This window comes from Microcaecilia unicolor, chromosome 4 (assembly GCF_901765095.1).
Source record: "Microcaecilia unicolor chromosome 4, aMicUni1.1, whole genome shotgun sequence".
In the NCBI taxonomy this organism is placed as follows: Eukaryota; Metazoa; Chordata; class Amphibia; order Gymnophiona; family Siphonopidae; genus Microcaecilia; species Microcaecilia unicolor.
The window spans coordinates 220,166,473-220,179,934 of record NC_044034.1 but is presented as its reverse complement, the minus strand read 5'-3'; the positions used below and the strand labels follow the sequence as shown (position 1 = coordinate 220,179,934).

The 13,462-nt window shown below is 39.9% G+C and overlaps 1 protein-coding gene across 1 annotated transcript in view; it reads right to left on the bottom strand.

The window, feature by feature from the left end:
• Window positions 1-13,072: 13,072 nt before the first annotated feature.
• Window positions 13,073-13,462, bottom strand: part of MUC2 (mucin 2, oligomeric mucus/gel-forming) — a 222,657-nt gene continuing 222,267 nt past the window's right edge. The window contains 1 exon segment of the mRNA XM_030202464.1: window positions 13,073-13,310. Within this exon segment, the coding sequence (XP_030058324.1) occupies window positions 13,073-13,310 (238 nt within the window).

Sequence of the window (13,462 nt, the reverse complement as noted above, 5' to 3'; positions counted from 1 at the left end):
ATAAAAGTAACAGAAGAAAGAAAGAAAAGAAAAATGTAATCAGTTACTAATTTTGTCTAATGTCCTACTAGTTCTCATAAAACAAGACATCCAGAATGACAGTCTAAAGGTAATTGGGAAGAAAATTAAGAAACAATAACCATCATGCAGCTTATTTAATTAAGTGGGCATAACAGAACTTATAAGTACATACTTATCATTATACTAGGACAGGCCATATGTCCATCAAACCTATTATCCTGTTTCCAGCAGCGACCAATGCAAGTATCTGGTGATCACAAAAGAGTATAATAGATTTCTTGCTGCATATCCCAGGAATAAATAGTGGATTTCCCCAAGTCCAATTTAGTAATGATTTATGACTTTTCCTCCAGGAACTTCCCTAAATAAGGAAGCATTGGTAGTAATGGGATTATTGCTCAAGAAAGAGAATAGTTGAGGGGTCACAAAGAAAATGCACCTAACACCTTGATACTTCATTACACCTTTGGTCATGTGTCTTTACATGGAAATTCCATATCCAAACTGATTAACCTTAACCACTGTGATCTAGTGTTTACTTTTGTTGGACAGTGCAGTGTAAGGTGGAGTCAGCTGAGAATTGTCGTCAACTTAGAATATATTTTATTTTACCTATTTTGTTACAGAAGCTGTTGAGTAAAATGGCCTTGCCCTTACCTCCCAGAACATTGACGGTGTAGATCTGGAAACAAATCAGGAAAGCCACAAGGTAGTTCCATGTTATTCTTCTTTCAACCTGCTCCGTGCCCATAAATTTCAGATGGGGGAAAAAATGGAAATGTGATTGAAGAGTTAAAGAGAAAAAGAATCTATACTAGTGACTCTAAAATGTGTCCTACTGACTTAAAGCCAGTCAAGGTTTTAGGATATTCCTTCTGAATATGCAAGAAGAATATCTGCATATATTTGAAAGCCAATCTATATGCAAATGTTTCATCTGTACATTAAGTTTGGATATTCTGAAAATCTAACTGGCTGAGGGATCAATAGGAGATGCTTGGGAACCATTAATTTATCATATGCCCACAGTTTACAGTGCTAGGTTGTATTACACATTTTGTATCAGTGAACAAAAAGAATGAGGAATAAAGACAAAACATGTGAAGCTGTCTGAAAGGAAGGTGAAGCTATGGAGAAGAGGAGCCAAAATAAAGATTCAGAGGGAGAAGAGGACAATAGTAGGATATAAAGGGTAATTGCATAACTGGTTGCCTGACTTAATGGGGCAGGAAGGTGCCTATTTTGACCCTATAGTTTAAAAAAACAACAACAACAAAAAACAAAGGTGCCCAGGCAATGTGTCTTTATAAATTGAGCCGCAAAAGCACCTACATTGAAGGCATAGACAACATGCTGCTTAGGAACAGGTCTAAATGTTGCAGAGTTCACAAGTATGTGCATAGAGCTGTATAGTTTTAAATCAGTGTATATGCTTCATGACTTCATCCATATGCTGCCTAGGCTGCACCCCTTGGCGTTGCCTACAGTAAAAGTGTGTATGTTCATATCTATGTGCATACTTTTATATCTGACCTAAGTTTATAAAAAGAAATACAGAGGACCTCAAGAATAGATACAACACAGGAATTCTATAACTGGGTGCCAAAGTTAGGTGCCTAGATGCAACGCACTGAGCATGAATTCTATACTAGCATCTGGGCACCAAGATTATAGAATACTAGCGTAAATCAGTATCTATGCACTACAATTAGGCATGCCCACTTAAGCCACATCAATAGCAGATGTAAATGTGCACACACCTAAATGTGGCACTTTAGTGTGCAACTTGTAGTATGTTATAAGGTATGCATGTAAGTGGCAGCTCTCCAATGCCCTACCTATATGTGTATGTCCCTTCATTTATTTGCTACATGAATTGTGTACCAAAACTATAGACTAGCAAAGAGTTCTCAGCTAACATGCATGCAAATGTACATTCAACCATGTAAGTGCTAGTAATTCTAGAATTTTAGCAGGTAAGCATTGCTTATATTTAGCTGCTTAAGTTATAGAATGAAGGGGTTTATGCACATATACAGTCACAACAAAAAATATAAGGAACAGAGGACAATAATTTATATATCGCAATACAGCTTGATGATCCTTTTCAAGATAAGTACCTGCTTAATTTTTATAATTTTATAATTTGACTAATTTTCTTAAAAATAGGGAGGAAAAGCCTCAACAGACTGCATCCGGGCACAAAAGCTATAGATTGCAGGAGTTCTCTGTGTCATCATTGGCTAAAAAAAACCTCCCACAAACTTTGGTTAAGCATATTCTATAGGCTTTTGTGCCCAGATAGAGTTTGTTTAGGCTTTTCCTCCCTATTTTTAAGAAAATTAGTAAAATTATAAAATTATAAAAACTAAGCAGGTACTCACCTTGAAGAGCATCATCGAGTTGGATTGTCATATATTGTCACATACCTGTTAAAATGACATTAAACAATTTCGCAGTAAGAGGTACTGTCAGCAAAGATTTATAAAGTACCATATCAATTGCAAACATTGCACTAATGTAAACGCCACCAAAAATATCCTCAATATAACATCTTACCACTTTCTCACAATGCTCTAAATAATTCATGAGGAGGAAAAGAACCTCAGAAATTAAGCTTTCTCTTATACAATAGCAGGCCAATTCTTTGTTTTAATTTATTGGTCCAAAATACTCTTCTTATTGATACACATCCTAAAAAAATGTAAGTGGCCAAAAATACTCTAATTGTATTCTTTTCTGATCTCACATATATAAGCAGCCAAAAAACACAACTTAGCTTTGGGTCTCTTTTGCTAAAGTGAAGTAGGTTTTACAGGTATTGCACATTTAAAGCAAAAATGAGCCTGTGGTAACCTGAAAGCCTTTGTGGTAAATGGCAGGGGGTGAGTTCAGCATCTGCCCTGCATTTACAGCAGAGTACAAACACTTACTGCACCATATGGCACTGTGATACATGCAGATGCAAGAACAGCTGTAAACAAATAAATATTTCTGATGTGTCAGCACTCTCCCCCTTCTGTATCTTTCCCTTTGATCCCTCTAATCACACATGCTAACCCCCTGACAGTAGCTAATACCTACCCCACACACATGAATCAAAATATACCAACCCCCACACCTCCAATCAGAGCATAAAGACTCCTTCATACCCTTAATCATAACATACCAACTCCCCACCCCCTTTCAGAACATAACTCTCTCCCCACTACAACCCAGCTCCCATCAAACAAATGCCACTCACTCCTAGAAATCTCCATCTTCTGCCAGCAAAACTCCGATCCCCAGTCCATTCTCTCCCCACCTCCTCATCCCCTCCTGGGACTCACCCTGGGGGTCTGCATTGATGGCCAGTGGTGCCTGGTGGCAGCGATCCCCGTTCACTGCCACCTGGGTAATCCAAAATGGCACTGATGACCCTAATGGTAGTCTTGCTGTACTACCACCTCCTAGTGATAGTACTGCGAGACTAACACCAGGGCTTATCAGTGCAATTTTGGAATCTGGCATCTACCTAGGCAGCAGTAAAAGGGATCACTGCCACCTGAGACTACTAGCTACTAATGTAGATCCTAGGGTGAGTCCTGAGGAGAACATATGGGGTAGGGGAGAGTAGACCAGGGGGCAGAGTTTTGCTGGCATGTGATGGGGTTTTCCATGAGGGAAGCAGTAAGGTTTATCAGGGGCTGGGATGTTGGGGGAGGCACTGATGTTCTGATTGGAGGTGCAGGGTATGTCTTTATGTTTTGGTCAGGGGTGCGGGAGAGAGGAGTGCTAAGCACAAGTAGAACAGCACAAACTTTCCTTTTGATTAAAAAAAAAGAAGAAGAATAAGCACTTGGATTCCCTCTCTGTACTAACCCATGATCAGCACAGTGTCAAAGCTTCTTTTGTGAAGCCATCCAATCTTGCAACCAGTTCTTTCTGCACAGAATGTGCTACTACTGCACAACTATCTGTGCAATGTCCTACTCCTAAGACTCCGATATTGGTTATAGTAGCCATGAATCTTACTCATTGATATTTTTTCAGCAGACTCAGAATTCTCACTCATTTCTTCAAAGGATGTTTGAACACTTTGTAAAGGGATATCTTATGGATACATTGGATGTTCCCTCCATTCCAAGATATAAGGAACCATCTCACTCTTCTGCTCCTGTGCCTGTGCAGAGACCCATTTGTTCCATTATTGCGCTCTTCAGACTTGGAGCATGAACTGGCTCATTCTCTTTCTCCATATTCTCCAGACTCACTTCCATCTAATGTGAAGGGTGTACTAGATTCTTTTAAATATAGAACTACCCTCTACTATGCATGAAGAAGAGGGATCTATGGGCATTCCTTCTGATCCTTCTTCTCTAAGGAACAAGTTCATATCCAAAATTTGTCAATAACACGGCTAATGAGATGCCCTTTCCTCTTCAGTAGGAAACAGAACCCAGGTAAGACATTTTTGGCATTAAAAAAAAGCAGCAGTGGTAGTACCTGTACATGGTATGCTCAAGGACCTACAATTCTGCATTTGGTAAAATCCGCTCTCTATTCTGCCAACCTGTAAATGCTTGGATATAAAGTAAAAATGTCCAACCATCTCTAGGATTTACTAAAGTCCAGCAGTCATGCTGTTTGGTAGTCATGGAAGCAGTGATGTGGAAAGCCAAAAAATGCATAGATTATTCTAATGCTCCTCTGGCAAAGATTGTAGATTGATTGATCATATTGAAAATAAAGCTTTTGAAGCGGCTGTGCTCACTGCAAGAATAGTTTCTCACCAGCTCAATATATAGAAGCTGATAAGGTGGAGCTACTTAACAGATATTTCTGTTCTGTGTTCACAGATGAAAGAACAGGAGTAGGAGCAAAGAAGATGATACAAATAGGAATGGAAGTGTGGGTAACCCTGAATAATTTTCAGAGGACTGTGTTTGTGAGGAGATAGCTAAACTAAAAGTGGACAAAATGCTGGAGTCAGATGGCATACATCTGAGGGTACTGAAGGAACTTAGGGAAGTTCTGATGGCTCCACTGTCTGATCTTTTCAATGCCTTTCTAGTCAAGATGGTCCTGGAGACATGGATGGGTGGAAGGTGACAGAGAGTAGTGGTAAACGGAGCTCTTTCTGAGGACAGGGATGTTACAAGTGGTGTGCTGCAAGGATCAGTTCTTGACCTGGTTCTTTTAAACATTTAACAATGAAGAAACAGGCCTATATTAATTATATCCATGTGATCTAAAGACTGAGTTTTCATTACAGGACATTTATTTGCCCATTTTAACTATCAGACACCTTTCCTTCAGCCAAGGACTTATCATAGTAACAGAGTTAACCACATCACTACAAAGAGATTTCAAAACTGAAGTAGCACAGGGATTCAAAGCAGAGAATTATTCAGTCTCATTTATAACAAGCTCCACATGTCTAGAAAAAACTAAAGACAATTCAGACCATTTTGATGTAATAAACTCCTCTTCATAAGTCATATTGACAATGAAAAGAGCAATCTCATTAAAAATTCTCTTTGCCTTACCCCAGAATGTTATCATAAAGTCATGATTTCCAATCTCAGAGAACTTGCTATAAACTGCAGTTGATAAAGCAAACTTTTTGACCAATGCAAACAAAGCTTGAGATCAGGAAAAAAAACTGTTTGAATCTCCTGATTAAAGACCTCCTTCTTAGCAATCATAACACAGTCTTGATAAGACTCCATGTAGCTTTAAAATTCTTCCATGATGCTAGCATTGGGATATTTATATTGTCTCTGGGCTACAACCCATTTCTATCACAGTTCATCTCGGTGCACGTTCATCAATAGATATCCTTCCAGTTTTGCAATTGCAGCTGGTTGCAAACTTAGACTTGCTTCATGTATACCTTCATTGCCATTGCAAAAGCCCACTGTTCCTTGGGACTCATGATGTCTCCTCTTGTGCCTCTAGAAGCAACGTCTCACTAACTCTCTTAGTTGACATGATAACTACAAGGAAAAGAACTATCCAAGTAAAGAACTTGAGAGATGTGGTAAAGTTTCAAGCATTGGTAATGTATGAACCATATACCTAATTTCATTAGAAACAATTTGTCTTTCTGACACATCTCAAGTTTTTACTGAAGGTAAATAGTGCTAATACTTTCTATCCAAAGCTTCATTTCAATGCTCAAGAGAAAACATTTCATACTCGATTGTAATTAGGCTCTCACCTCTATTTGAAAAGAATTGCTTTATTCAGGAAGTAAACTCAATTATTTGATTCATTCAATTCAAATAGAACTTGAAGGCCAGATGTGAAAAGAACTTTAGCAAAGTGGCTTGCTTGCCTTTTGCATACAGTTCTGCTATGAACAAGCATATATTCCCTTTCGACTCCAAGATCAAATCTCATCTTATTATATTTAAAGCTGCTGCATTAGCTCTCTTGAAATCTGTCTCATTGACTGCCAGCTGCAGGGTAGCTATATATTCCTCTTGTTATACTTTCACTACACAGGCTTCAGGACAGGATGGTGCCTTCAGTCAAGTAACACACTTGACCTTGCAGGCTATTCTAAGGACTAAGAGAATATATAATTGAGCAGCTCTAAGCTTGGGAATCACTCACTGGTGTGCCTGACCCAGTCTTGCTTGCCAACAGAAAAAGCAATGTTGCTCTCCTGCAGCAGTATTGATAAGGCACAAAATTTCTCCCACCCCCAGACTGTGTTGAGATTTGAAACCAACTGAGAAGCTGAGGAGATCGCTATGTGTGGGGTGGACTGCACATGCTCAGAAGTTTATGCTAAAGTTACATGATTAGTGAGTACTAATTTTTAGCATGCTCTAAAAATACTAGCTCACCTTTGTAAAAGACCCCCTTAATAAATAAAAACAGAGAGATATGCACTCAAGTGGATTTTAGCTACTCAAAATTACATATGTAATCTGATGAAGTGCACAGATTTGACTGCATAAAAAAGAGCAATTTAAGGGGAATTTCAGGGGAGTGTTATGAATTTACATGTGTAACAACATGCTGTTGGTGTGTGTATCTATATAGACAGATATGTAGAGTGATGAGAACAAAAGACTAGATATTAACAAGTAAAGAAGGGGACTACTGATAAGAAGCTTTAAAAGTTGGAACAGACACACACAAATACCTGAATGTGAAGTCTTGCCTCGATGAGGCTCATCTCCCAAACAATGCAGCTCACCGACTGTGTATCATGGCAGTCTACCCTTAGGCCATTTGGAGTAGAGTCAGACACCTGGCATTGTTATTACATTCTTTCCATATAATAAAAACCAGTGAGTGTAACTATAGTCTCAAAAGAATAAATATGCAAAAAATTGAATTAATTTGAATTGGATTTCTTAAAATTCTTTTCTCCACAGCAAAAGTGAGGCAAAAGAATGCTCTAGGCAATGTGTCTTCAGCTGCAGTAGTCAGGAATTCCTGGGTTCCGTTGCTATAGAGATTTTTTCAAAACATACTGAAGAATCTGACATCATAGTGATGGAGATCCACTGTAGGGGGGTATATCTATGTACTCTACTATAAACAGCTCATCTTAATGTATGGGGACCATCTTGGACCCCTTTAATCCCAGTGTGCTGCTTACATCAGGTTATACCACGTTAGAACAGTGAGGAGAGATAAACAGTGTTTCTACAACAAACCTCCTGAGCTTCCTGCAGTATTTTTACCTGAATCTGTATAAGCTAGAGATACTTAAAATTTGGTATGGTTTGTGACATTTGGGGCCCTGTTTACTAAGGTGCCCTAGCATTTTTAGTGCACACTAAAAATTAGTGTGCACTAACACTAGAGACATCCATGGGCGTCTATAGCGTTAGTGTGTGCTAACTTTTAGCGTGCACTAATAATGCTAGGGCACCTTAGTAAACAGGGCCCTTGGTTCTGTGGATTATATTTAGTCATTCTTTAGGTCTGAGTGATTTTGTCTTGTGGAAGAATCTTCCCTGGAATTTTGAGTTGAAGAATAAAAAAGCAAGAAGGCAATTGGTTCACAGTATCCACCACGGAACAAAAGAGAAAGAGCAGACCTTGCTGAAGAAAATGCAGTCTTTATTAATGGGCCCAGCGTGTATCCTGGGAGCATTAATAAAGACTGAATTTTCTTCAGCGAGGCCTGCTCTTTTTTGGTTCCAATAAAGTTTGTGTAAGACAGATTTTCCCATCCTTTTGGCCTCTGAATAAAAAGAGAAGTATGTTGGGGTGTCTGAGTTTTGCTTGGTGCACCAACTTGGAGAAGAAGGGAGTGGTTTGGTTTTGGGTCATTTTTTAAAAACTTTCTCTGAATTTTTGGACAATTTTTCAGTTCATTTCACACATTATTTAAAATGCACTTTATAGACTTTACACACTTTAACTCATAGGTTAATGTGCATTAAAGCAATCCATGTACATTTTTTACAGGCGTACTTAGGAACTGAATGCATACTAATGGATGCATATACCTAGTACCTTGACCTACTTTTACAAATGAGGCTACTACAGGAGAAAGGTACAGTGTTTCAAAAATGTTTGTGAGGATTTATGTGCTGAAGATGATCCTTAGTGAAGGGGGGGCCATGGAGAATAGCCCCTGGAAAGATATATTGGATACCAAGTTCTATAGATTACAGGGCTGTCCCAAAGGCTGTGCATCGGTATGGCCACACAGGATGCAGGGGAGACAGGGGTGTAAAACTTTTTCCCCATCCATTGTTACCCCTGCAATGGATATGGTGGGATGCTAGGGGGTATGTTGCACAGGGTGTGATTCCAGTTTGGGATACTCCAGGTGAATTAGGCTGACCAGCTGTCAGGAGAGATCTGGAGCCTCAAGAATTGGATCTATTTAGGCATCTCCCTGTGACTATCCCATGTATTTTTGAATTCACTCATCATTTTTGACTCCACCACCTCTCCTGGAATGGCATTCCAGGCATCCAAGGTATCTCTCCTGATCCATGCTTGTCGGTCTCTCAACCCCTAGCACATACTACTCTTTTGGATTTATATATCCCAGATGTATTACTTTGCATTAAATTTTAACCGCCAAACATTTTAACTGACAAAAATTCAACCATTCTTCTAATTTTTGTAGATCCCATCTCATATTGTCCACTCCCTCTGATGTATATCTTGGTGTCATCTGCAGAAAGGCTTTAGCATCACAATAAGTGGTTATATAGCTTTAGTGAACTGGTTCCTAAGTGTACAGTTAATTTATGTCTATGATTGAAAATCAGGATATCATTGAAGTGTCACATCTGTAGAACAGAACTGTGTAGTCTAAAAGTTTATGCACTGCAACATATCTAAAGAGTTCTTATTTTGTCAAATACACGATATTGCAGTCTGCAAAGTATCTACTTTTCTCCAGGGCCATAAAGCTACTAGAACTCCAAACTGTGGGGCCCTTTTATTAAGCTGCACAAGTAAATGGGTTTAACAAGTCCTAACATGGGACTTTCCCGTGCACTGAGCCCATTTTTAGTATGGCTGTAAATTTGGCCTTTTTCAATTATTTTATTTTCTGGCCGTGTGCTAATGTTAACATTAATGCGTGGCCACTTAAAAAAAAAGAACGTGGGAGGCCTTACCCCTTCTGCTCCTGTCTCCTGTTTAGGAGGTGCTAAGGGTCCCCGTGTTAAGTCAGCATTATTCAGTTAGTGCACACTAATGTCAGTGCACTAACTGAATAGTGTTTCCATGTCCATTCTCCACCCCTGACGTGCCCTTTCCCCAAATATTTTTATAAACAATAATTACTGCACAGTTAGTGCATTGAAATGGCAAAACTAATGCAAAACACTGTACCGTGTCCTGCGTTAGGCTATTTTTGCCATGTTATTTATTTTATTTATTTATTTATTGTATTTGTACCCCACATTTTCCCACCTTTTTGCAGGCTCAATGTGGCTTACAGAGTATGGAAATAAAAACGTTGTTACATGATTTGAAAGAACAAAAACAGTCAATCATAAGCTGAGGTGAAAAAGGAATTCAGATGGAAAGGTGTTAGGTAAGGTCGTGTGAGAGGTGTTGTAGGTGCCTTATGTAGTTTACGGAATGATATGTTTCATTGAGGGTGACTTTTGTAGGCTCTGTTGAAGAGATGTGTTTTCAGAGCTTTGCGAAAGCTTGTTAGATTGGTTATGGTTTTCAGGGCCATGGATAGTGCGTTCCAATATTGTGTGCTTTTGTACGCAAAGGTAGTAGCATACGCCTGTTTGTATTTCATTCCTTTACAGCCGGGGAAGTTCAGGTTGAGGAATTTGCGGGCCGATCTTTTGGCATTCCTGGGTGATAGGTCCACTAGGTTTAGCATATAGAGTGGGGCATCTGCATGAATGATTTTGTGTACAGTCGTGCAGATCTTGAACTCAATTCGTTCCTTGAGCGGGAGCCAGTGCAGTTTCTCTCTGAGGGGTGTCGCACTTTCATATTTAGGTGTTCCAAAAATGAGTCTGGCTGCGGTGTTCTGGGCTGTCTGGAGTTTCTTGATGGTCTGTTCTTTGCAGCCTGCGTACAGAGCGTTACAGTAGTCCAAGTGGCTTATTACTAGTGACTGTACTAGGGTGCGGAAGATGTTTCTTGGGAAGAAAGATTTTATTCTTTTAAGTTTCCACATCGATTGGAACATTTTTTTCGTCGTGTTCTTCGCGTGGGTGTCGAGAGTGAGGTTTCGGTCAATGGTGACTCCAAGGATTTTCATATTTTCTGAGATAGGAAGTGTGCAGTAGGGTGTGGTTATTGTAGGGTAGTTGTTTGCATTGTATTGGGAGGTGAGAACTAGACATTGAGTTTTTTCTGCGTTGAGTTTTAGCTTGAATGAGTCCGCCCAAGAGTGCATAGTCTGGAAACTCTGGTTGATCTCATTGGTTTTTCATTTAAGTCGCTTTTGAACGGGATATGGATTGTAACATCATCGGCATATATGTAGGGATTAAGGTTTTGGTTGGCTAGGAGTTTGGCTAGTGGTGTCATCATTAGGTTGAAGATAGTCGGTGAGAGGGGGGATCCTTGGGGCACTCCGCATTCTGGTCTCCAAGGTGGTGATCTGTCCATATTCGTTATTACTTGGTAGGATCTGGTGGTGAGGAATCCTTCAAACCATTTGAGAACTGGGCCTCCGATTCCGAAGTACTCTAGTAGGTGTAATAGTATTCCATGATCCACCATGTCGAAGGCACTAGACATATCGAATTGTAGAATGAGTATGTTCTTGCCGGTTGCGATCGTTGTTTTGAATGTGTTCATTGCCGACACTAGTACAGTTTCAGTACTATGATTTGATCAAAATCCTGATTGAGACTCATGTAGAATTGAGTGTTTGGTCAGGTATTCCGTGAGTTGTTTCGTCACTATGCCTTCCATCAATTTTGTTGTGAGTGGGATGGAAGCGACTGGTCGGTAGTTGGTTAAGTCCATTGTGCTTTTCTTGGTATCTTTAGGCAGAGGAGTGAGTAAGATGTTTCCATTTTCCGTGGGGAAGAGTCCATTTATGAGTCTATAGTTTATTTGGTTCGTGAGGTCTTGTTTGAATTGTTTGGGTGCGGATCTTATTAGGCTGGTAGGGCAAGTGTCAAGTTTGCATTGAGATTTGGCGTATTTACTGAGCCAGTGTGTGAGTTCATTTATTGAGATCGGGTCAAAATTGGACCATGATCAATCGGCTGGGTATTCCCCAGGATTTGGGTCTAAGCATTCAAGGATGCTTGTGTACTCAATGGCATTGCTCGGTATCATGCGTCGTAACTTTGTAATTTTTTCGTTGAAATAGTTTGCAAGGTTTGTTGCCGATGGGGTGTCTGTGCTATTCGAGGTGACCTGTGTGGTATTTAGGAGATTGTTTACAAGTGAAAAGAGTTTGTGCGTGTCCTTGTAGTTTGGTCCTATTATAGTTTTGTAATGCGTTCTTTTGGTATGTCTGATTTTGTATTTGTATTTTCTTTGTACTTGTTTCCACTCTTTGAGTGTGTGTTCATCTTTTTTTTTGTTAAGCATGTATTAGAACTTAATGCATTTTAGTATAAGGAGTCTTTTGTGAGTGGCATTAGTGAGCATGTCTGAGACTTGCAGAGCCTGAAAAACAGATGAGTTCTTTCAGTGCCCCCTGCTTCCTCTCAGTGTCAGAGGTGCCCCTTTGAAACATGCTCACAAACTTCCAATGGCATATTCTGTACTGGTGCTGGAGAGAACCTTCACCACCAAGGCACTGGGAAACTGAACAACAGCTCCATCCTCAGGGCATGGCTTGTAGACATGTTTGTTGCTTGTGTCATTCTCCAAGATGCAGGCCAAGACAGTTTTCAAACCACAAACCTGCAAATCTGTAGAGCCTTATTCAATTCCCCTATCCACAACACTGTGTTGTGACCTTTGGTTAGTCACATAATCTACCTGTACTCAAAGTGGCATGAAAGTTCTGAGTGTCAGGCACACTGTATCCACACAACTGTGTCAATAAGAGTAAATCTTACATTGCAGGAAATAAATACATAAACATAGTCTGGTTATGAGGTGTGTCTTTATTAGAAGCAAGAAAACCTTAACCCAAAGGAAACAAAAATACAAATGCTTAAACTGATATGTACAGTGCATTCATATATATATATATTGATATAGATATATATTTATGTAAATGATACTATAACAATGCATCTGAATCGGTGGCATGTGATACAATGCAGAGATGTTACCTCTGAGTAGAGTGTGATTTTTGAATCTGCTGTAACGTGGGTTTGACAATGTCATCGAGCTTGTCTTGCCCAAGTCCTTTTGGGTTGGCCACATAGAGAAGGTAAAGAATGCTGTGTTTTATTCCATGCCAGAGAAATGTTGGCCATCTGGATCTATGCATTTGTAGTCTCTCCTCAGTCCATATATTGATATATACAGTACAAGGCAGATTCTAATAAATACAGTAGCATGAGGAAAAGGCAGGAAGAAAGCACCATCTACAAAACCAAAGCATAGACTTAGATTGAACTAGATTTTGGGAGCAGGGTGCACTTGCATGGATACTGCTGCTCTTAGTAACAGAACCATTGCTTGACTATCAGTCCTTCTTTCTGAATGACCTCTTGCGGCGTTGCTCATTGCCTTCTTCCTGCTGTGACAAGTTTCCAGTCAACGGCTCGCAGTTGGTGTTGATACAGCTGCAGCGCTCCACATAAGTGTAGCTGTGGGTCACATGACTGCCGTCGGGGCAATGCAGTTGCACCTGCCGCTTGCTGGTCTGCATCTCCTGGCAGCAGGTGCACTTGTGTGACATAGAGTTTGCTTCAGCTGAGTACCTGAGGGAGAAAGCAGAAAAGGTGATGCAGTCATCTATCCTAAAGAGACTTGACTTGGTAGCAGCTGCCCATGTAATAACATATATAAACTACTTCCCCTTAGAAAGGCTGCCAGTGTCACAAAGTGATGAGAGTGTAAATCATATACCCAC